At 44.3% G+C, this 21,841-nt stretch overlaps 1 protein-coding gene across 1 annotated transcript in view; it reads right to left on the minus strand.

Annotated features, from left to right (window-relative positions):
• Nucleotides 1-1,624: 1,624 nt before the first annotated feature.
• Nucleotides 1,625-21,841, minus strand: part of BAG3 (BCL2 associated athanogene 3) — a 51,425-nt gene continuing 31,208 nt past the window's right edge. Inside the window, exons 3-4 of the mRNA XM_030202614.1 lie at nucleotides 10,286-10,642; nucleotides 1,625-2,716 (exon numbers count right to left, since the gene is read on the minus strand). Of these exons, the coding sequence (XP_030058474.1) occupies nucleotides 2,024-2,716; nucleotides 10,286-10,642 (1,050 nt within the window). The 3' untranslated portion in view covers nucleotides 1,625-2,023. The remainder of the gene's footprint in view (nucleotides 2,717-10,285; nucleotides 10,643-21,841) is intronic.

Consider the following 21,841-nt stretch of genomic DNA (forward strand, 5'->3'; position numbering starts at 1 on the left):
GTGGACAGGTTCTCCTTTACAATAGAAGAGGAGTAGTCATGGGAAGCTTGAAGAACCAAAAATAATTTTCTGGTGACTGTATAGAGAAGAGTCTCGGTGAATTCTTGGCAGAATCTTTATAAATGGCAGCTGTTAAGGAAAGGTCATTGGCACAGATCACAACCACAAACCCCCTTCATTGTGAAATTAAAATAAAAAGTTAGGTTTTAAAAATATGTAGAAAAGTTTTAGAACTGCTGATCATGTTGGTCTGAGTAGATGGAATAAAAATTTGAAAGCTTTGTTAGAGGCAGGTAAAAAGTTTGGCAAGAAACTGTAGCTGGCCTTTTTGAATACAAAAAGGGAAAAATGAAGTGGAAGAGACCATGAATGATTGTGGACAGGCCCCTATTGCTCCAATCACAAAAAGCTGCTCCGATACGAGCTAATCCCTGCACTGTTAGAGAAATACTTAATTTACTTGATGGGAACTCAGCTTGTGCTTCTACTGAAATGGAAACTACAATTTATATTAAAAAAAACAAAAGGCAGATTTTTCTGCTAAAAGTAGGCTGGCAGTCAATACTGTCTTTATCCTTTGTTGCTTGTCTGCTTCATTAGCTTTGTGTCAAAAATCATAGCTATCCAGTATTACAGGAATCAGCACAAAACCTACTGCAAAATCAAAGCACATAGCTTATGCCATCAGCTTTATGACACAGAAGTTGTTTGCGCTTTAAAAGTTACTAATGCAAGTATCTTTGTCTTGTATTCCAGTAGAGACCTACTTCTACACCACATCTTAAACCCAGGCTTACTGCACTTAAAGAGACAATATCTTGTGCTGTTGTGGGAAGGCATTGAACCCTTGCAGCAGTTTGCTTAACTGGCAAGTGTTCACTGGCATTCTGATATGTTAAGAGCAAATGGGTTGAAAGAGGTGTTTTAAACGAGGAAGGGCTTATTTATTAGGATTTATTTACCACCCTTTTGAAGGAATTCACTCAAGGCGGAATAAAACTTGAAGGAACTTGGGTGTTTGCAGACCACATTTTAGTCAATTCCTCATGTCAAAACAAGCAGAGGACATCCAGACCCTACCAAAGAGCAGAGTAAGCACTAGCAGACATGCAAACATTTATCATGGTACATAACCAACACACCACCCCTCAGCAAGCTACTGCAGCCCGACATTAGAAGACATCACCCACTTGCACAGCTAATTGCTCCTGCTCCGAGAAGGTCTTTTGCATGTTTAAAATCAACATTTTAACATCATATCTAAACAGGGAAAACAAAAAGAAAAAGTATTGTATACTGCTTTCTATTGGACTGCAGCCACAGTTGCAGATCCTTTTTTAGCAATGAAGGTCAGATACTGATTCAGTAGATTTTCAGAACAAAGAAAAGCCCACCCACCAAAAAAAAAGCAACTGGCAACTATGAGTAAACTGCCTCTAATACAGAGCAAAAAAACAGGGGTGACTACTACGTATTAGAGGCAGTTTACATTTCTTCTATATAAAACTTTACCAATGCTTTGTTCAACATGTCCTATCAGCATGGTTGCTCACTGCTACAAATAATCAAATCATTCATCAGAACAAACCCAACTTCAGCATTATAGAAACAAGAAAAGACAAGACAGATTTATACGTTTTATTTCCCTGTCAAAATATGCTACCAACTCTGCACACCTAGTATAAATATGATTTTAACTGTCACACACATATGGATTATATAATAAAGTGCATAACTGTGAAAGGTGAAAACCTCTTGCAAAGAGTGGTTTAAGGCTACAGCCCTGAGCGGGGCCAGGATAAAGTTACACAAGTCTCCTGGAGACACAGCATGATCATCAAATACACCTGGATGGAGGCATGAACAACCCATACTAGGGCAACATCCCTCTCACCCACCACAAGCAAACTGCCAATGCTGTGCCAAGCTGTTCAACGTTTTAAATCCCACTGCTGCCAAGCTTTGGAAACACATGCAACCCAGGCCCTAGAAAGTCTAAGATTTTAACATATGCTAGCTGTGTTCAACAGGTGTTCGCACTAGTACTGCTCATGGGAGCTTGAGTGGGAAACGCATCTGCCCTGCTTTCCACTTTGGTGTCCTCAGTAGTGTTGCTGCTTTTGTCCACTGGATCTACCTCCATCGCTTCTTGTGAGCCAGGTTGGAATTCACTAGCTTGAGCAGGTTCTGGGCTGTCTACTGCTTGCTGTTCCAACCTTTCAAGAATGTTCTGAACTCTCCTGACACCATCTTTCCTAGCCTGACGCACATCTGCCCGGCCCTCAGGATCCACAGAGTCTAGGACCAGCAGCTCCTTAGTTAAATACTCTTCCAGAGTCAAATATTTTTTATCATTTTTTCTGCCCTGGAAAGCACATACAGCTTGTTCTAGGGCCTGAACTCGTGCCAGAACCCTCTCAACCTGGATGACACCAGGGTGTTTCTGTAACTGGGCTGCTTCTGGGTCAGTGGTTTTTGGTGGTACAGCTTCATCAGAAATTGGCGTCTCCTGCACAGGTATGCTTGTGCCAAGGAGGGGCAGCTCTTCATCCAGCTTGTCAGTTGTCTCTTCAAGATTCTGCACTGGTTGCTTTCTTTCTGTGTCGACGTGAGGGACTTCACTTGGAGGAAGTTCTACTGCATTAGAACTGGGCCTATTCTCAAGCAAAGGTTGTTGTGATGATCCTTCATGGGACAGTACTTGTGGTTGAAAAGCCTGAAGAGAAAAAAAAAACCCAAAACCTTCAGGTGAACAGGCCTTATCCAGTACAATTTTACAGAACAGTCAGGGAGCAATACCATAAGAGTTAAATTGGATTATCTAATTAACATAGGAGTGTACAAGACATGTAAGTGATATGTAAAAGTATGAAAGATATAAAAATGCATTTTAGATCATTCACATAATAATGATAAGAGCACCTGCTTCTAAGGACCACAGTCCAGTTCAGATGAAACCTGATAAGAGTGGATTCTGGTCCAGTTTTACCTGTTATGGAGATTCTCCATAGCAGGGGAATGCAGCCATATTTGCTAGTGACATCCACCAGATGGATCCTGTGTTACATATAACATAGTAGATTGTCAACAGATAAAGAAAGACCTGTACGGTCCATCCAGTCTGCCCAACAAGATAAACTCTACTACTACTATTTATAATTTCTATAGCACTACAAGGTATACGCAGCGCTGTACACCACACACAAAGACAATCCCTGCTCAAAGAGCTTACAATCTAGATAAGACAGTACACTTAAGACAGAACAATTAAGGGTAAGGGAATAAAGCAGTGAGGATAAAGGACAGGGCAAGTGAGTTAGGAGTCAAAAGCAGTGGTAAAGAGGTGGGCTTTAAGTTTGGACTTGAAAATGGCCAAAGACAGGGCTGCACATACAGGCTCGGGAAGTCTATTCCAGGCGTGAGGTGCAGCGAGATAAAAGGAACGGAGTCTTGAATCAGCAGTAGAGGAGAAAGGGACAGATAGAGATTTATCTACAGAACTGAGTACTCGAGGGGGGACGTAGGGGGAGACAAGAGTGGAGAGGTACTGGGGAGCAGCAGAGTGAATGCACTTATAGGTCAATAGGAGAAGTTTGAATTGAATGCAGAAACGTATAGGGAGCCAGTGAAGTGACTTGAGGAGAGGGCTAATGTGAGCATAGCGACTCTGGTGGGAAATGAGTCGCGCAGCAGAGTTTTGGACCGATTGACGAGGAGAGAGATGGTTAAGTGGGAGGCCGGTGAGAAGCAGGTTGCAATAATCTAGGCGAGAGGTGATGAGTGTGGATAAGGGTTCGGATACATCTATACTTCTTCCCTTGGCTCTCTGATATCATCCCATGGCTTTCAATACCATCTCTGTGCTGATGACCCCCAAATCTACCTCTCAACCCCTGAAATCTCAACCAGCATATCTGATATTGCTACCTGGATGTCTCAACGACATCTCAAACTTAACATGGCCAAAAGCGAGCGTCTTATCTTTCCCCCAAAACCTACCTCTCCCCCTTTCTCTATTTCGGTGGATGGCACTCTTTCTCCCTGTCTCATCAGCTCGTAACCTTGGGGTCATCTTTGACTCCTCTCGTTCAGCAGATTGCCAAAACTGGTTTCTTTCTCTACATTAGTAAAATCTGTCCCTTCATCTCTGAGCACTCTACCAGAACCCTAGCATAAGGTATGACTACTTTCCTTTAAGCTCATAGAACCTGTGTGTTAAAGGCCCATATGCATGTGTGGTTATTCCTGCACCCAAAGCTCCTCCTCCTTACTCAGTTTATATCTTGGCACTAGGTGGGAAAGGAAATGCTCGACAGATGTCCTCTGGAAAATCACCTGGGCCTCTGCCCAAGAGGTCACCTGTGCCTAAGTTGAGTGAACTCTTGTTCCTGCAATGGCTGCCTTGATTTAAAAAGGTAAATGGAACGTTTTGGATGCTGCCTGGCCCTTCCAAGGGCAATTGAAGAGGAAAAGATGAGATGAGATGCAAAACTCATTCATCTCCTGCAAGTACTTATCAGGGTTTCCACCTGATGTCCCCTCAAATTTTTCACTGGATGGCATCAGTATTCCAATTTATTCAGAAGATTCAGCAAGTTTTCATAAAGTTGAGAATTACTGAACTTCTGTTGGACAGTATTGTTTGTCCATTTGATTATTAGAACAGGCTGTTAATAGGCGTCCTGAAAAGTGTTAAGGAAATACGGTAGTTCAGACCACCACTAAAAGGATAAGCGGCTGCTCAATGTTTCCAAACATTTCTCCAATGTTGAAAAAGCTTCACCGTCTTCCAAATTAACAGAAAATAAGTTTAAAAGATTATTGGTTTTTAAATATTTTAATTGGAAGGAAAAAAAAACAGTAATTGAAACACAATCTGGACCTTTATCAACTGTCAAGATCATTACTGTTCTGCCTCATATTCATGGAGGCAGGGTGCATTATGTATTTTATATGAGTATTTGTATCAAATTGCATTGTTTGTGTATAGATAGCACTATGTGCTGGGGCTTCCCCCCTATGGTTTGCAGTATCCTGCCATTGACTCCTTGAGAGCCTTCCTTATTGGCTGTTAGGCTTGGCCCTAGCTCAGAGCTATGTGAAAGAGCTTGTTTTTTTTTGATTAGAAGCTGTTCCAGGGGCCGATCCCTCCTTACTTTACTGTAATTCCATCAAGATGTTTTTTTAAAACTCTCTCACCAAGTCATTCCCCTTTTATTTATCCTGAGTTTCTAACCCTTATTTCCTTTGAGAGTTGAAGCTTTTCCTCAGTTGGGCCAAGGTTCTGGCCAGCTCCTTGCTGGAGTGGCTAGATGCAGACTGTGCAGAAGGCAACAATTCTGTCTAAGCAACTGAACTGTAAATTAGATTCTCTTTATGCTGAGTACTACAATAAAGAAGAAGATTAAGAACAGAGTCTACTGTTAAAGCTTCCACTTGGGGATAGTTTAAGCATGCTTTTGAAGCTACTCTATACTTTGCCTACAACAGTACAATTACTTTCGGCACCAAAGCTGCTTGTTAGATGTTTCTTCCTTTCAGATGATCAGATTGGTGTGTAGATCTATTTTTTAAACTAGATATCAAAGATTAACGTATAAAATAACTGTGTAAATAAACATGTAGATAAGCCACATCCTCATGTGGCATCGTATCCTCTAAGCACAAACCTCCACAAGATCCTACATAATCATTTTTCATAGAATGACATCATACTCAGTCTTGAGAACCACTCTACAAATTTTATCCAAAGTTTCTCAAATGACTCAACCTTTTGTCTGTAGGCATTCAACTTACAAAAAAGTAGATTCCTTGCCATAATTTATATTGTACATCCTTCAAATCAGGAAGGTTTGCAGTTCACAAACATCTAGAAAGTTCCCTGCACACTTAGTATTCCATCTTTGTATGTGGAAGAGGCATCCTTCTAGGGTAGATCAATTTTTCAGTTGATAAGTCCTAGGCTAATGGAATTCTCTGCTGTGAACATGAAATTTCAGGCTTAAGGACAAATATTTTAAAGTCTGATTAATATGCTTCATTTTACTCCAGTCCATATGACTGAAAAACTGGATAGTGGAGTTAGACCTGCTTTGGAAGATTTATAGAGTACATGAGTATATAAGTGTTCCCATACTGGGACAGACCAAAGGTCCATCAAGCCCAGTATCATGTTCCAAACAGTGACCAATCCAGGTCACAAGTACCTGGCAAGATCCCAAAATACATGTTGTTTATTTTTATTTGTACCCTGCGCTTTCCCACTCATGGCAGGCTCAATGCGGCTTACATGGGGCAATGGAGGGTTAAGTGACTTGCCCAGAGTCACAAGGAGCTGCCTGTGCTTGAAGTGGGAATCGAACTCAGTTCCTCAGTTCCCCAGGACCAAAGTCCACCACCCTAACTACTAGGCCACTCCTCCACTCAAAATTGGTTAAAAGATATATAAAATAGAGAGTAGGGTTAAATGGTCAGTATTCTCAATGGAGAAGGTTAGATAGTGGGGTTCTGCTGGGACCACCACTGCTATTTAACATATTTTATAAATGATCTAGAGGTGGGAGTAACTAGTGAGGTAATTAAATTTGCTGTTGACAAAGTTATTCACTGGGCATCCAAATGGCAGATGTTTAATGTGAGCAAGTGCAAAGTGATACATGTCGGAAAGAGGAACCCAAACTATAGCTGTGTGATCGAAGATTCCACATTAGGAGTCACTGACCAGGAAAATGGATCTAGGAGTCATTGTTGATACTTTGAAACTGTCTGCTGAGTGTGCCGCGACAGCAAAGAAAGCAAATAGATATTGGATATTAGGAAAAGAATAGAGAATAAACAAGGATGTTATAATGTCTTTGTATCACTCCGTGGTGTGACAGCACCTTAAAGTGTGCAATTTTGGTCGCCGCATCTCAGATATAGTGGAATTAGAAAAGATACAGAGAAAGGTGATGTAAATGATAGAGGATAAGACAACTTCCCTATGAGGAAAGCCTGAAAACGGCTTGGACTCTTCAGCTTGGAGAAAATATGACTGAGGTGAGATTTGATAGAGGTATATAAATACTGAGTGGAATGGTTAGATGTGAATTGTTTTTTTACTCCCCAAAAATACTGGGACTTGGGGGCACACAATGAAGCTACAAAGTAGTAATTTCAAAACTAATTGGAGAAAATATTTCTTCTCTCAACAGGTAATTAAACTCAAATTCATTGCCAGAAAATGTGGTAAAAGCCATTAGATTGGCGGGTTTAAAAAAAGGTTTGGATAGCTTCCTAAAAGAAAAGTCCATAGTCCATTATTAAAATGGACTTGGGAAAATTTACTACTTAGTTCTGGGTTAAGCAGCATAAAATCAACGATGACTCCTAGATCCATTTTCCTGGTCAGTGACTCCTAATGTGGAATCTTCGATCACACAGCTATAGTTTGGGTTCCTCTTTCCGACATGTATCACTTTGCACTTGCTCACATTAAACATCTGCCATTTGGATGCCCAGTGAATAACTTTGTCAACAGCAAATTTAATCACCTCACTAGTTACTCCCACCTCTAGATCATTTATAAAATATGTTAAATAGCAGTGGTCCCAGCAGAACCCCACTATCTAACCTTCTCCATTGAGAATACTGACCAGCCTCCCAAGTGCGCCCCCGCCCTCCCCAAGGCCGACAGCCCCACAGATCTCAGCCTCCACAATCAGGTAAAGAAAAAACTACATCAGCTATTTTAACCATGGAGAAAAAAAAAGAAAGCCTAAAATAAAGAGACTGAAGGGCTCACCACCTTCCACCTGCTGGAGTCTGAGAATACTGAATCGGTCTCTTAGCTGGCAGGGGCTCTTACTGGCTCTCTCTAGTTCTCAGTCTCCACAAGGAATGCACAACCCAGTCAGTCACATTCTGGGCTGGGCCAGAGGGATGCTAAAGGCGGCAGCAGTATGAGGATGCTGCTACTGGACACTTCCCAGAAACCAGAGGTGCTGTGGACCAGAAGCCTTGGGGAGAGGGGGGGGGGGGGGGAGTGAACTAGTCTTCTACGACTGCATGGGCTATTCTGCAATTTATTAATACTGGATAGGGTCTGACTGGCACATTGACAGGGAAAGAGAAAAACAATAAAACCTTCTGTAGAAAATGGTGGCATGGTACTTTCATCAGTGGTATGTGCTAGGAGTATTTTTCTTCAGCGTGTGTGTGTTAGAACTCTGGGTTTTGAAGTCCGTGCACAGTTCTAACAGGCAGCTATTAAGCAGCCCTTGCTCCAATCCCTTGTTAATTAGTTCTAACATCAACCTGTCAATACTCAGCCAGCAGCTATCAATGTTCACTATTGACCCCACACACAAAGCGGATGCTTGGAATGCCCTCCCGCGGGAGGTGGTGGAAATGAAAACGGTAACGGAATTCAAACATGCGTGGGATAAGCATAAAGGAATCCTGTGCCGAAGGAATAGATCCTCAGGAGCTTAGTCAAGATCGGGAGGCGGGGCTGGTGGTTGGGAGGCGGGGATAGGGCTGGGCAGACTTATACGGTCTGTGCTAGAGCTGGTGGTGAGAAGCGGGACTGGTGGTTGGGAGGCGGGGATAGTGCTGGACAGACTTGTACGGTCTGTGCCTGTGCCAGAGTTGGGAGGCAGGGCTGGTGGTTGGGAGGCGGAGATAGTGCGGGGCAGACTTATATGGTCTGTGCCCTGAAGAGCACAGGTACAAATCAAAGTAGGGTATACAGAAAAAGCAGCAAATATGAGTTATCTTGTTGGGCAGACTGGATGGACCGTGCAGGTCTTTTTCTGCCGTCATCTACTATGTTAAAATATGGAAACAGTTTCAACACTGCTTCAGCTAATCCCAATCATACAGAAGCAGCTCAAACTTGAAATGCTGCTTTCCAAGTGAGTCTAGGTGCAGCTTTCCATTACAGTTCAGATGCACCTTGTCCAACCAACCCAGTTTCAAACTCACTGTGCTGGCTACTATGTTGATAGTACTAATTGGTTTAGGGATTTTCCAAGAGATTGTAGCCTTGTTAGGTTAAGGTAAACACAACATTAAATCAGGAATTTACAAAATCAACTCTGCAGAAGTTACACCTAGGAAATGTTACTGGGTTAGTCCAGATGTTCAATGGGTATGCTTTTGATGCAATGCCTTTCTGTGACATAACCAAAGTGGTTTATTTTTTATGTACAGATACTTTCTCCGTCCCTAGTGGGCTTCACACCCTAATGGACAGATGATCAGCAGCCCTGTGCTATTCCAAACACTTAAAATTAATGTAGAACAGCACAGGCATTAACACCCCTATGATCAGAGCTAACATGCAAATTTCAGCATACTATTAGCTCTCACATCAGTACTTCTGTAAGAGGATTGTGCCTAAGGGACATTCCTCCCATAGAAGTTATCTGACTGGTCTGGGCTGTCAAAAAAAAAGTCTGGACCTGTCAAACTGGGCTGGAGGGCCCCCATCCCACACTGGACACAGGACCCAGCACCTGATACCCTCCTTGTGATCTAGCACTTCCCAAACTCCTCCTCTGACACAAAACTGACCCTCCCCCCCACCCCGAACAGAGGGCTCAAAGTCCAGTGGACATCCAGAAACCCTCCTGAACCCCCATCCTCCCATCTCAAAAGGCAGAAGGAGTAGTAAGCTCCTTTGAGCAGGGACTGTCCTATGTTAAATTGTACAGCGCTGCATAACCCTAGTAGCGCTTTAGAAATGTCAAGTAGTAGTAGTACTCCTTTATCCTTCCAGTGCTGCTTACAAAATGGCAACACCCTGCCCAGTGCATCCTGGGATGTGCTGGGCAGGGCTTCCCTTGTCTATTAGATTGTAAGCTCTTTGAGCAGGGACTGTTTCTCTTTGTTAAATTGTACAGTGCTGCGTAACCCTAGTAGCGCTCTAGAAATGTTAAGTAGTAGTAGTAGTAGTAATTATATGGTAGAGAAGCTCTGACCATGTGTAGCACTGGAGGAAGGAGGAGGATGGTGGGGTGGGTAGGCCTAGACAACGATTGCTAACAGGTGCTAGTAGGACGCTATTGACCTATAGCATCTGATCATCTGGGCATACGTTTTTTGTACCTAGGGCAATGGATAGTAAGTGACTTGCCCAGAGTCACAAGGAGCCACAGTGGGAAATCAAACCCAGTTCCCCTGCTTCTCAGTCCACTATATTAGCCATTAGGCTAGTTCCGTGCTGTGAATTCAAATTAAATTTAAGTGTACTTAAAAACAGGTTTATGTGATAACCACCACTACAATTTTGTGTCTAGCTTACCTGGGGCCTCTCTGCAAGCCTTTGCACATGTACAGGAGTAGGAGAATGTGTCCGTGTGCTGACTCGCACTGGGGAGCTCTCACGACTGGAACCCTTCTGTACCATACGTAAAGGAGACTGAGCATGAGGCAAATTGCTCTCCCAGTCTTCTGGGTGAATTCGGTGATACACTGGCTGGTGGACCTGCTGCTCACTCGGTGGAGGAGAGTAATGTGTCTTTGGTGCTTGTTGCCTGGGTATTTTGCCTTCATGGATGACAGGAATTGGAATATATCCTCGAGGCAGTTGATTACCCACACTAGACCTTCCTTGTAACTGCGGTGAGGCTGTCTGTACGTCTGTGGCAGAATTAGGAGACTAAAAGAGACAAAAACACAAGAGGAGCTATATTTTAAAAAGTTCTTTCCAATCTTGGTTTGAGTACCATTAAGGGGAAAATATTACTAAATCTGAATAAAATGGAGCAGTGCTCAGCATGTACTACACTTAACATGCAAACTTTTTCCTTGGAGGTGGGGATGGAGCACTTCTTGGGTGATTTCCCCCTTTTATAAAAGATTATCTCCTCTTAAGGATAAGAGATCATTTCCTAGAGCTACCCCGCAGGTGTTGTCCAAGGCACAGCATTTAACTACAAGGATTTGCAACGGGCTATTGACAACTGGGTAAAAACCAAAAGTATGACAATTTTGCAAAAAAGGTGGTGTGTATCAAGATAATCCAGGGGGTGGGACATCATTTTCTAGATTACAAAGTGGATACCCACCTTCTACTATACCTAACAAATTCCGTCCTTCTACTTTCTTCCCTTAATTAATCTCTGCACAATAATAACTGTACTTGACATCCAGGATTAACTGTGTGAACAAAACTATAAGACACATTGAGCCTGCAAATAGGTGGGATAATGTGGGATACAAATGCAATAAATAAATTAATAAAAATACTATAATGATGAATCCTTTCTAAAATGTCTGAATACCAATTTCTGCCTCTTTAGTCCTTGGGGCTCTAGCTTGTACTCTGATTTCAGTTTTGTTGGTCTCCTGGCACACAAGTGAAGCCACTGGTCCAAAACAGATCTTAGTATTCAGGAGTTGATGCCACCACAGAAAATTGTATTTGTTGAACAAGAACAAAACTGGACCATAAAAATTTAAACAAGTGTACAAATCAGGACTCCCAATTATAGTCCAAAATTAAAAGCCACCAACATTTCCTCCTCCCAGTGTGTTACCTGGGTAGGACTCTTCTCCAACTGGTGTTTTATAACCCACCAAAACCCCAACCACCATACACCCCTATTCTCTCCGCCAACTCAACTTTAGAACAAGAAAAATGTACCAAAGCAAGATCTCTCCAACACTACGCACAAATCCCCTTCCCTCCATCTATACCAAGAGAAAATGTTTTCTAGCAGAAGTACTCCCACAAATAAAGGTATTTCAAAAATTAGGGTTCTACTACCCCACCCAGATCGTTCTAATTTGGCACCACCACCCATCTGATGAAGCCACAATTGGTAACTCAGGGGTTCCTCCTGCTTCCAACTAATAACCTTGTGAGCTAGCAGCAAGGCATTATCTTATGCACCTTGGATAATCTAGTAACTACATCATCCCATACTCCTCCTAGAACCTGTACCAAGACATCAAAAATGTGAGTACGGAAGTCTAATCGTGGGTGTTCTAAGGAGGTATGAATCCATATGCTCCTCCAACGCAAGTGACTGTCTCATAAGTGCATTTAATACCCTCAAACTCTAAACCTACAGATTTTACATTACTAAACAGTGTTTCCTGATAATCTGCACTTTAAATCAAATAACTTTCCTTCCAAATAACCATCAAGTTATCCACTGAACTCAGCCCCAAGATCCCGAGTCCAAAGCTAGGCAAGGCTTTCTAGATGAGATTGCATTGGCCTTTAAACCATCCCGGTATCAGAACAACAATTAGATTTGTGGGGAAGTGTTTGGAAACCCTCAATTTCCTGCCACTGAATGCTTTGTGCATCCTTCTTCTGCAGGGTCTCTCCAATAATGTAATAAGTGATCATTTAAGCTCTATTTTTTCAAGCACAGGGGGGGAAACCCCTGCCCCCCTATTGTAATCAAGTAGCATCCTATAGCCTTTCACCCATTGCTGTAAATGGGTCAAGCCTGTCCCTGGTTCAAATTGTAAGTTACCAGTTAATGCTAGAAATTTGGACACTTTAGCAGATAGATTCCAGGATCTTCACCACCAAGCCCCAAGCCTTTTAAAAAAGGGGTAACAAATCTGCCCATTCCTGTAATCCAATATTGCCTCCCTGGCATATGTTAACAATCATGCCATCAAATTCTCCCACTATGGCCTCTCACCTCTGAAACAGCTCCCTGGCCCATCTAAGCAGTTCAGACTTGGGGATGTGTTGGGTTACTATGAGATGTAGACTGCCATTCTCTTGCTGTTCCTCTCCTTTACTCTGCTTCCTTACCTTTTCTGCCTTCTTCCTCTTTTCCATATGTAAAGGAGTTTCTTTCTCTACTTCTAAATGAAACTGCCTTGCTATCTAATGACAGATGTGGTTTCTCTCAAACCATAAAGGCAAAATGTTAGGCAACCTGGCTCCTCTCCTTTGAGAGTCAACTTTTTGAAGCTGAGCCTAGGGTTTCTTCCACACCAAAGTGTGAAGAATGTTGCTGTATTGGAGAAACAAGACAGATGCTAAAGACAAGATTTAATTTACACAGACATCATATGAAAAATGCCAATGCCAACCAGGATGTCATCTTTGTGGGGCAGCACTTTACAAAACCAGAACACTGTATCAATGATTTAATGGTGAGAATACTAAAAGGAAACTAAGACAATCCAGAATGATTAAACATTTTGACACCCACCAGACAGGACTTAAGGATCTGGATTTTCTAGCCCATTATAAACCATAAAATTCAACTGCTTTCTCACCTTATCATCATAATGCATCTCTCCCCCTCTCATCTACCCAGCTCCCCTGTTTCTCACCTTACCCACTCCACCCTCTTCCTGTGAAGACCATCATTGAAATGCTTTGATGTTTCACTTATATATACTGTCATCAACATTTGCTTATTTCTGATATGAAAACGGGTTCCCTCTGAAAGCTATTTTCTTTCCTACATTTTGTTTTATTTCTATTTATCCCACACCAAATAAAAGCACTGGATAATGCAGAACCCAAAAGGTGTTGCCTAAACGGAATCAAGCAGCTTAAGCAGAGCTACCATCTTAAAAGCACCCATTCCAGTTTATGTTTTGACATTAAGAGGATAAATCAGGTGAGAATGCTGCGACAACTGCCAAGCACTTTGCAAACACATTGGGTGCAGATGCGAGACCAAAGGGCAGTACTGAAAATGCTGAGTTCCCAGGCAAAATCGGAGGTACTGCCTGTGAGCTGGAAGCACCGAGATGGGAGTGTAGGCGTCCTTTAAGTCCAGAGAGCATAGCCAATCGTTTTCCTGAATCACGGGAAGGAGGGTGCCAAAGAAAGCATCCTGAACTTTTCTCGAACCAGGAATTTGTTCAGGCCTCTGAGGTCTAGGATGGGACGCATCCCCCCTGTTTTCTTTTGCACAAGAAAGTACCTGGAATAGAATCCAAGCCCTTCCTGCCCTGGTGGAATGGGCTTGACCGCATTAGTGCTGAGAAGGGTGGAGAGTTCCTCTTCAAGTACCTGCCTGTGCTGGGAACTGAAGGATTGAGCTCCTGGTGGGCAATTTGGAGGTATAGATTCCAGATTGAGTGCGTATCCGGACCGGACTATTTGGAGAACCCACCTGTTGGAGGTTATCAGAGGCCACCTTTGGTGAAAATATATAAGCCTCCCTCCTACAGGAAGATCGTCTGGTACAGACACTTTGATGTCGGCTATGCTGCTCTGGAGCCAGTCAAAAGCCCGTCCCCTGCTTTTGCTGGGGAGCTGGAGGAGCCTGAGGCACACGCCGCTGCCTAGAGCGAGCCTGTGTCGTGAAGTAGGAGTGTACCTACGCCTATTAGAGGAATAAGAAGCACTCCTCCTCCCTTCAAAAAACCTCCTAGAGGAGGAGGTAGTAGCAGAAGGCGTCCGGCGGGCGAGAGAGTCCATAGCATCATGGTGCTTCTTGAGGAAAATCAACCATATCCTCAACCTTCTCAAAAAAGATTGTCCCCCCGGCAAGGAACATCCGCCATACGGTGCTGGGTCTTCTGACCCAACTGTCCAGTTAATGTGGGTTGCAGTGGCTCCACTACCAAACCAACCATATGCTTCTAGAATTAGGGGATGGATGGGGCTTGGTATAGCAAAGATACTTAACTGTAGCAGGTATTCTTCGAGGACAGCAGGCTGATTTTTTCTCACATGTGGGTCGACAACAGCGTCGGCCCAGGAAGCGGCAAATTTTTGCAAGGAAGAAAGTTTTGCCAGAGTTTTCTGGCGCACGAGCAGCACACACCACGCATGCACAATTTCCCGCCCGTTGCATGAGCGTGCTTCTTCAGTTAAATCAAAAAGCATAGAAACAAACTAACAACAACTCCAAAGGGGAGGTGGGCGGGTTTGTAAGAATCAGTCTGCTGTCCTCGGAGAATACCTGCTACAGGTATGTATCTTCGCTATCTCAGAGGACAAGCAGGCTGCTTGTTCTCACACGTGGGGTATCCTTAGCATCCAGGCTCACTCAAAACAATGAACATTGGTCAATTGGGCCTCGCAACGACGAGGACATAACAGATTGACCTGAAACCATAAACAACTGAGAGTGCAGCCTGGAACAGAACAAAAATGGGCCTAGGGGGGTGGAGTTGGATTCTAAACCCCAGATTCTGCAGCACTCACTGCCCGAACCGACTGTCGCGTCGGGTATCCTGCTGAAGGCAGTAGTGAGATGAGACTGTGTGGACTGATGACCACGTTGCAGCCTTGCAAATTTCTTCAATAAAAGCTGGCTTCAAGTGAGCCACTAACGCAGCCATGGCTTTAACATTGTGAACTTTGACATGGCCCTCCAGAGTCAGCCCAGCTTGGGCATAAGTGAAGGAAATGTAATCTGCTAGCCAATTGGAGATCGTGCATTTTCCGATGGCGACTCCCCTCCTGTTGGAATCAAAAGAAACAAACAACTGGGCGGACTGTCTGAAGGGCTTCGTCCGCTCCACGTAAAAGGCCAATGCTCTCTTGCAAGGTAAGCAAACTGATTTTCGCCAGGGTGGGTATGAGGATGGGGAAAGAATGTTGGCAAGACAAAATGACTGGTTCAGATGGAACTCCGACAACACCTTTGGCAGGAACTTAGGGTGCGTGTGGAGGGCTACTCTGTTGTGATGAAACGTAATATAAGGTGCATGCATTACTAAAGCCTGAAGCTCACTGGGGGGAAGGCCGACAGTCGCTCAAAAGAGCATGGTTCGGGATAAGGTATCTTTCAAAGATATCACCATAACAGGGAAGATAGAGTATCCTGATAGTGAGGTTGCAAAAGAGATTGTAGTAGATCGGGTATCTTTAAATAACAATAAAAATCAGACAAAAGATTGCCAATTAATACTGTCAAGTACTAAGCATGATGTACTTAGGAACAACAAACAGTTTGAAATGTCTATATGCGAATGCCAGGAGCCTAAGAAATAAGATGGGGGAGTTGGAATATATTGCACTAAATGAAAAATTAGATATAATAGGCATCTCTGAGACCTGGTGGAAGGAGGATAACCAGTGGGACACTGTCATACCGGGGTACAAATTATATCGTAGTGATAGGGTGAATCGGATTGGTGGAGGGGTAGCATTGTATATTAACGAGAGCCTTGAATCAAATAGATTGAAAATTCTGCAGGAAACAAAACACTCCTTGGAATCACTGTGGATTGAAATTCCATGTGCAAAGGGGAAAAGGATAGTGATAGGAGTGTACTACCGTCCGCCTGGCCAGGACGAACAGACGGATGCGGAAATGTTAAAGGAAATCAGGGACGCAAACAAACTGGGCAACACAATAATAATGGGGGATTTCAATTACCCGCATATAGACTGGGTTAATGTAACATCTGTACACGCAAGGGACATAAGATTTCTTGATGAAATCAAGGACAGCTTCATGGAACAGCTAGTTCAGGAGCCGACAAGAGAAGGAAAAATACTAGACTTAGTCCTTAGTGGTGCTCATGATCTAGTGCAGGGGGTAACGATACGAGGGCCGCTTGATAACAGTGATCATAATATGATCGGTTTTGATATTGGCATTGAAGGAAGTGAAACTAGGAAATCAAGTAAGCTAGCGTTTATCTATAGAAAAGGTGATTACGACAAAATGAGAAAAATGGTGAAAAAAAGACTGAAAGGAGCAGCTCGCAGAGTAAAAAACTTGCATCAGGCGTGGATGCTGTTTAAAAACACCATCCTGGAGGTTCAGGACAAATATATTCCACGTATTAGAAAAAAGGGAAAAAAGACTAAACGTCAGCCGGCGTGGCTAAACAGTAAGATAAAGGAAATCATTAGAGCCAAAAAACAATCCTTCAGAAAGTGGAGAAGAGAACCAACTGAAAGTAACAGGATAGATCATAAGGAATGCCAAGCCAAATGCAAAGCGGAGATAAGGAGGGCAAAAAAGGACTTTGAGAAGAAATTAGCGTTGGAAGCAAAAATACATAGTAAAAATTTTTTTAGATACATTAAAAGCAGGAAACCGGCCAAAGAGTCGGTTGGGCCGCTGGACGAAAATGGTGTTAAAGGGGCGATCAAGGAGGACAAAGCCGTAGCGGAGAAATTAAATGAATTCTTTGCTTCGGTCTTCACCGAGGAGGATTTGGGGGGGGGACACCGGTGCCGGAAAGAATATTTGAAGCGGGGGAGTCGGAGAAACTAAACAAATTCTCTGTAACCTTGGAGGATGTAATGGGTCAGTTCAGCAAGCTGAAGAGTAGTAAATCACCGGGACCTGATGGTATTCATCCCAGAGTATTAATAGAACTAAAAAATGAACTTGCGGAGCTACTGTTAGAAATATGCAATCTGTCCCTAAAATCGAGTGTAGTACCGGAAGACTGGAGGGTAGCCAATGTTACTCCGATTTTTAAGAAGGGTTCCAGAGGAGATCCGGGAAATTATAGACCGGTGAGTCTGACGTCGGTGCCGGGCAAGATGGTGGAGGCTATTATTAAGAATAAAATTGCAGAGCATATACAAAAACATGGACTGATGAGACAAAGTCAGCACGGATTTAGTGAAGGGAAGTCTTGCCTCACCAATCTAATGCATTTTTTTGAGGGGGTAAGCAAACATGTGGACAATGGGGAGTCGGTTGATATTGTATATCTGGATTTTCAGAAGGCGTTTGACAAAGTGCCGCACGAAAGACTCCTGAAGAAATTGCAGAGTCATGGAATCGGAGGTAGGGTATTATTATGGATTAAGAACTGGTTGAAAGATAGGAAGCAGAGAGTAGGATTGCGTGGCCAGTATTCTCAGTGGAGGAGGGTAGTTAGTGGGGTCCCGCAGGGGTCTGTGCTGGGTCCGTTGCTTTTTAATGTATTTATAAATGACCTAGAGATGGGAATAACTAGTGAGGTAATTAAATTCGCCGATGACACAAAATTATTCAGGGTCGTCAAGTCGCAGGAGGAATGTGAACGATTACAGGAGGACCTTGCGAGACTGGGAGAATGGGCGTGCAAGTGGCAGATGAAGTTCAATGTTGACAAGTGCAAAGTGATGCATGTGGGTAAGAGGAACCCGAATTATAGCTACGTCTTGCAAGGTTCCGCGTTAGGAGTTACAGATCAAGAAAGGGATCTGGGTGTCGTCGTCGATGATACGCTGAAACCTTCTGCTCAGTGTGCTGCTGCGGCTAGGAAAGCGAATAGAATGTTGGGTGTTATTAGGAAGGGTATGGAGTCCAGGTGTGCGGATGTTATAATGCCGTTGTATCGCTCCATGGTGCGACCGCACCTGGAGTATTGTGTTCAGTACTGGTCTCCGTATCTCAAAAAAGATATAGTAGAATTGGAAAAGGTACAGCGAAGGGCGACGAAAATGATAGTGGGGATGGGACGACTTTCCTATGAAGAGAGGCTGAGAAGGCTAGGGCTTTTCAGCTTGGAGAAGAGACGGCTGAGGGGAGATATGATAGAAGTGTATAAAATAATGAGTGGAATGGATCGGGTGGATGTGAAGCGACTGTTCACGCTATCCAAAAATACTAGGACTAGAGGGCATGAGTTGAAGCTACAGTGTGGTAAATTTAAAACGAATCGGAGAAAATTTTTCTTCACCCAACGTGTAATTAGACTCTGGAATTCGTTGCCGGAGAACGTGGTACGGGCGGTTAGCTTGACGGAGTTTAAAAAGGGGTTAGATAGATTCCTAAAGGACAAGTCCATAGACCGCTATTAAATGGACTTGGAAAAATTCCACATTTTTAGGTATAACTTGTCTGGAATGTTTTTACGTTTGGGGAGCGTGCCAGGTGCCCTTGACCTGGATTGGCCACTGTCGGTGACAGGATGCTGGGCTAGATGGACCTTTGGTCTTTCCCAGTATGGCACTACTTATGTACTTATGTACCCTACGAGCTAAGTTACAGCCACCAAGAAAATGACCTTCTAGGTCAAGAACTTCAGATGACAGGAATTCAGTGGTTCAAAAGGAACTTTTATCAGCTGGGTGAGGACAACGTTGAGATTGCATGACACTGGTGGAGGTTTGACAGGGGGCTTTGACAAAAGCAAACCTCTCATGAAGCAAACAACTAAAGGCTGTCAGAGGTAGGCTTACCCTCTACATGGCGGTGATAAGCACTAATCGCACTAAGGTGAACCCTTACGGAGTTGGTCTTGAGTCCAGACTCGGACAAGTGTAGAAGGTATTCAAGCAGGGTCTGTGTAGGACAAGAAAGAATCTAGGGCTTTGCTGTCACACCAGACAGCAAAGCTCCTCCATTTGAAAGAGTAACACCTCTTCATGGAATATTTTCTGGAAGCAAGACTCAGGAGACGCCCTCTGAAAGACCCAAGGAGGCAAATTCTAAGCTCTCAACATCCAGGCTGTGACAGCCAGAGACTGGAGGCTGAGATATAGAAGTGAACCCTCGTTCTGGGTGATGAGGGTTGGAAAACACTCCAATCTCCATGGTTCCTCGGAGAACAACTCCAGAAGAAGAGGGAACCAAATTGGACATGGCCAGAAGGGAGCAATCAGAATCATGGTTCCTCAGTCTTTTGTTTGAGTTTCAGCAAAGTCTTCTGTACTAGAGGTATGGAAGGATACGCATACAGGAGGCCTGCTCCCCAATGAAGGAGAAAGGCATCCGACGCTAGTCTGTCATGGGCCTGAAGCCTGGAACAGAACTGAGGGACCTTGTGATTGAATTGAGTGGCAAAAAGATCCACAGAGGGGGTGCCCCATGCTTGGAAGATCTTGCGGGCTATGCCCATGTTCTGTGACTACTCGAGAGTTTGCATTATCCTGCTCAACCTGTCGGCCCGACTGTTTATGCCTGCAAGGTATGTGGCTTGGAGAAACATGCCATCACCGCGTGCCCAAAGCCACATCTGGACGGCTTCCTGACAGAGGGTGAGATCCGGTGCCCCCCTGCTTGTTGGTGTAATACATGGCAACCTGAGTGTCTGTCAATCAAAATGATTTGGTTGGACAGCTGATCTCTGAAAGCCTTTTGAGCGTTTCTGATCGCTTGCAATTCCAGAAGATTGATCTGAAGACCTTTTTCTTGAAAGGACCAAGCTCCCTGAGTGTGAAGTCCATCTACATGAGCTCCCCACCCCAGGAGGGATGCATCCATCAGCACTTTGTGGCTGAGGAATTTGGAATGGACGTCCGAAGGTCAAATTGGATCAAATCGTCCACCACTGAAGGGAAATTCCGAACGTCAGTGGACAGTTGGATCACATTCTCGATCTCCCGCAGCTTTGACACCACTGGGAAGCTAGGGCCCATTGAGCTGATCTCGTGTGTAGACATGCCATGGGAGTCACATGAACTGTGGAGGCTATGCGCTCCAGAAGTCTCAACATCTGCCGAGCAGTGATCTGTTGAGATGCTCCAACTATGGACACCAGGGACAGGAGGTTGTCTGCCCTTGCATCGGGAAGATAAGCTTGAGCAGTCTGTGTATTCAACAGAGCTCCAATGAATTCCAACTTTTGAACTGGGGTGAGATGGGACTTGGAGTAATTGATCACGAACCCCAGAAGCTCTAGCACCTGAATAGTCATTCGCATGGACTGTAGAGCACCTGCCTCCGAGGTGCTCTTCACCAGCCAATCGTCGAGATAAGGAAACACATGCACTCCCAGTCTGCATAACGACGCTGTGACTACAGCTAGGCACTTTGTGAACACTCTGGCCGCAGATGCCAGACCAAAGGGCAGTACACAGTACGGAGTTCCCAGCCAAAATCGAAGATACTTCCTGTGAGCTGGAAGTATCGAGATGTGGGTGTAAGCAAACTAAGTCCAGAGAGCATAGCTAATCGTTTTCCTGAATTATGGGAAGAAGGGTGCCTAGAGAAACCATCCTGAACTTTTCTCGGATTGGAAATTTGTTCAGGGCCCTCAGGTCTAGGATGGGGCGCATCCCCCAGTCTTTTTCTGCACAGCAAAGTACCTGGAATAGAATCCCAGCCCTTCTTCCCCTGGTGGAACGGGTTTGACCACTTGGGCCTTCAGAAGGGCGCAGAGTTCCTCTGCAAATACCTGTTTGTGCTGGGAACTGTAAGAATGAGCTCCCAGTGGGCAATCTGGAGGTTTGGATTCCAGATTGAGGGTGTATCCTGACCGGACTACTTGAAGGACCCACCGGTTGGAGGTTACGAGAGGCCACTTTTGGTGAAAAAATATCAACCTCCCCCCAACCGGCAAGTCGTCTGGTACGGACACTTTTAGTGAGGCTATGCTTAACTGGAGCCAGTCAAAAGCCCTTCCCCTGCCTTTGCTGGGGAGCAGCAAGGGCCTTAGACGCACACAGTTGACAAGGACGAGCGCGCTGGGGCTGAGCTTGGGCAGGCTGCCGAGAAGCAGGAGTGTACCTACGCCTAGGATAGGAATAGGGAGCACTCCTCTTCCCTCCAAAAAACCTCCTAGATGAGGAGGTAGTAGCAAAAGACGACCAGTATGAGAGAGAATCCATAGCATCGTTATGCTTCTTGATCTGTCAACAAGATCCTCTACTTTTTCACCAAAAAGGTCATCCCCCTGGCAAGGAACATCCGCCATTCGCTGCTGATCAAATGATCCAGGTCAGAGACATGCAGCCATTAGAGTCTACGCATCACTATACCTTGAGCAGCGATCCTGGATGCTACATCAAAAGGTGTCGAACGTACCCCTGGCCAGGAATTTGACACCTTCTGCTGCCTGCCCACCTGGCAAAAAGGCTCGGCTTGCTCCGGAGGGAGTGCATCAACCAAGCTAGACAGTTGCCTTATCGAGTCCCGCAAGTGAACGCTTGTGAAGAAATGGTATGATTGAATCTTGGCAGCAAGCATAGCGGCCTGATACGTCTTCCTCACAAAAGAATCAAGAGTCCTATCTTCTC

Source organism: Microcaecilia unicolor, chromosome 5 (assembly GCF_901765095.1).
Source record: "Microcaecilia unicolor chromosome 5, aMicUni1.1, whole genome shotgun sequence".
In the NCBI taxonomy this organism is placed as follows: Eukaryota; Metazoa; Chordata; class Amphibia; order Gymnophiona; family Siphonopidae; genus Microcaecilia; species Microcaecilia unicolor.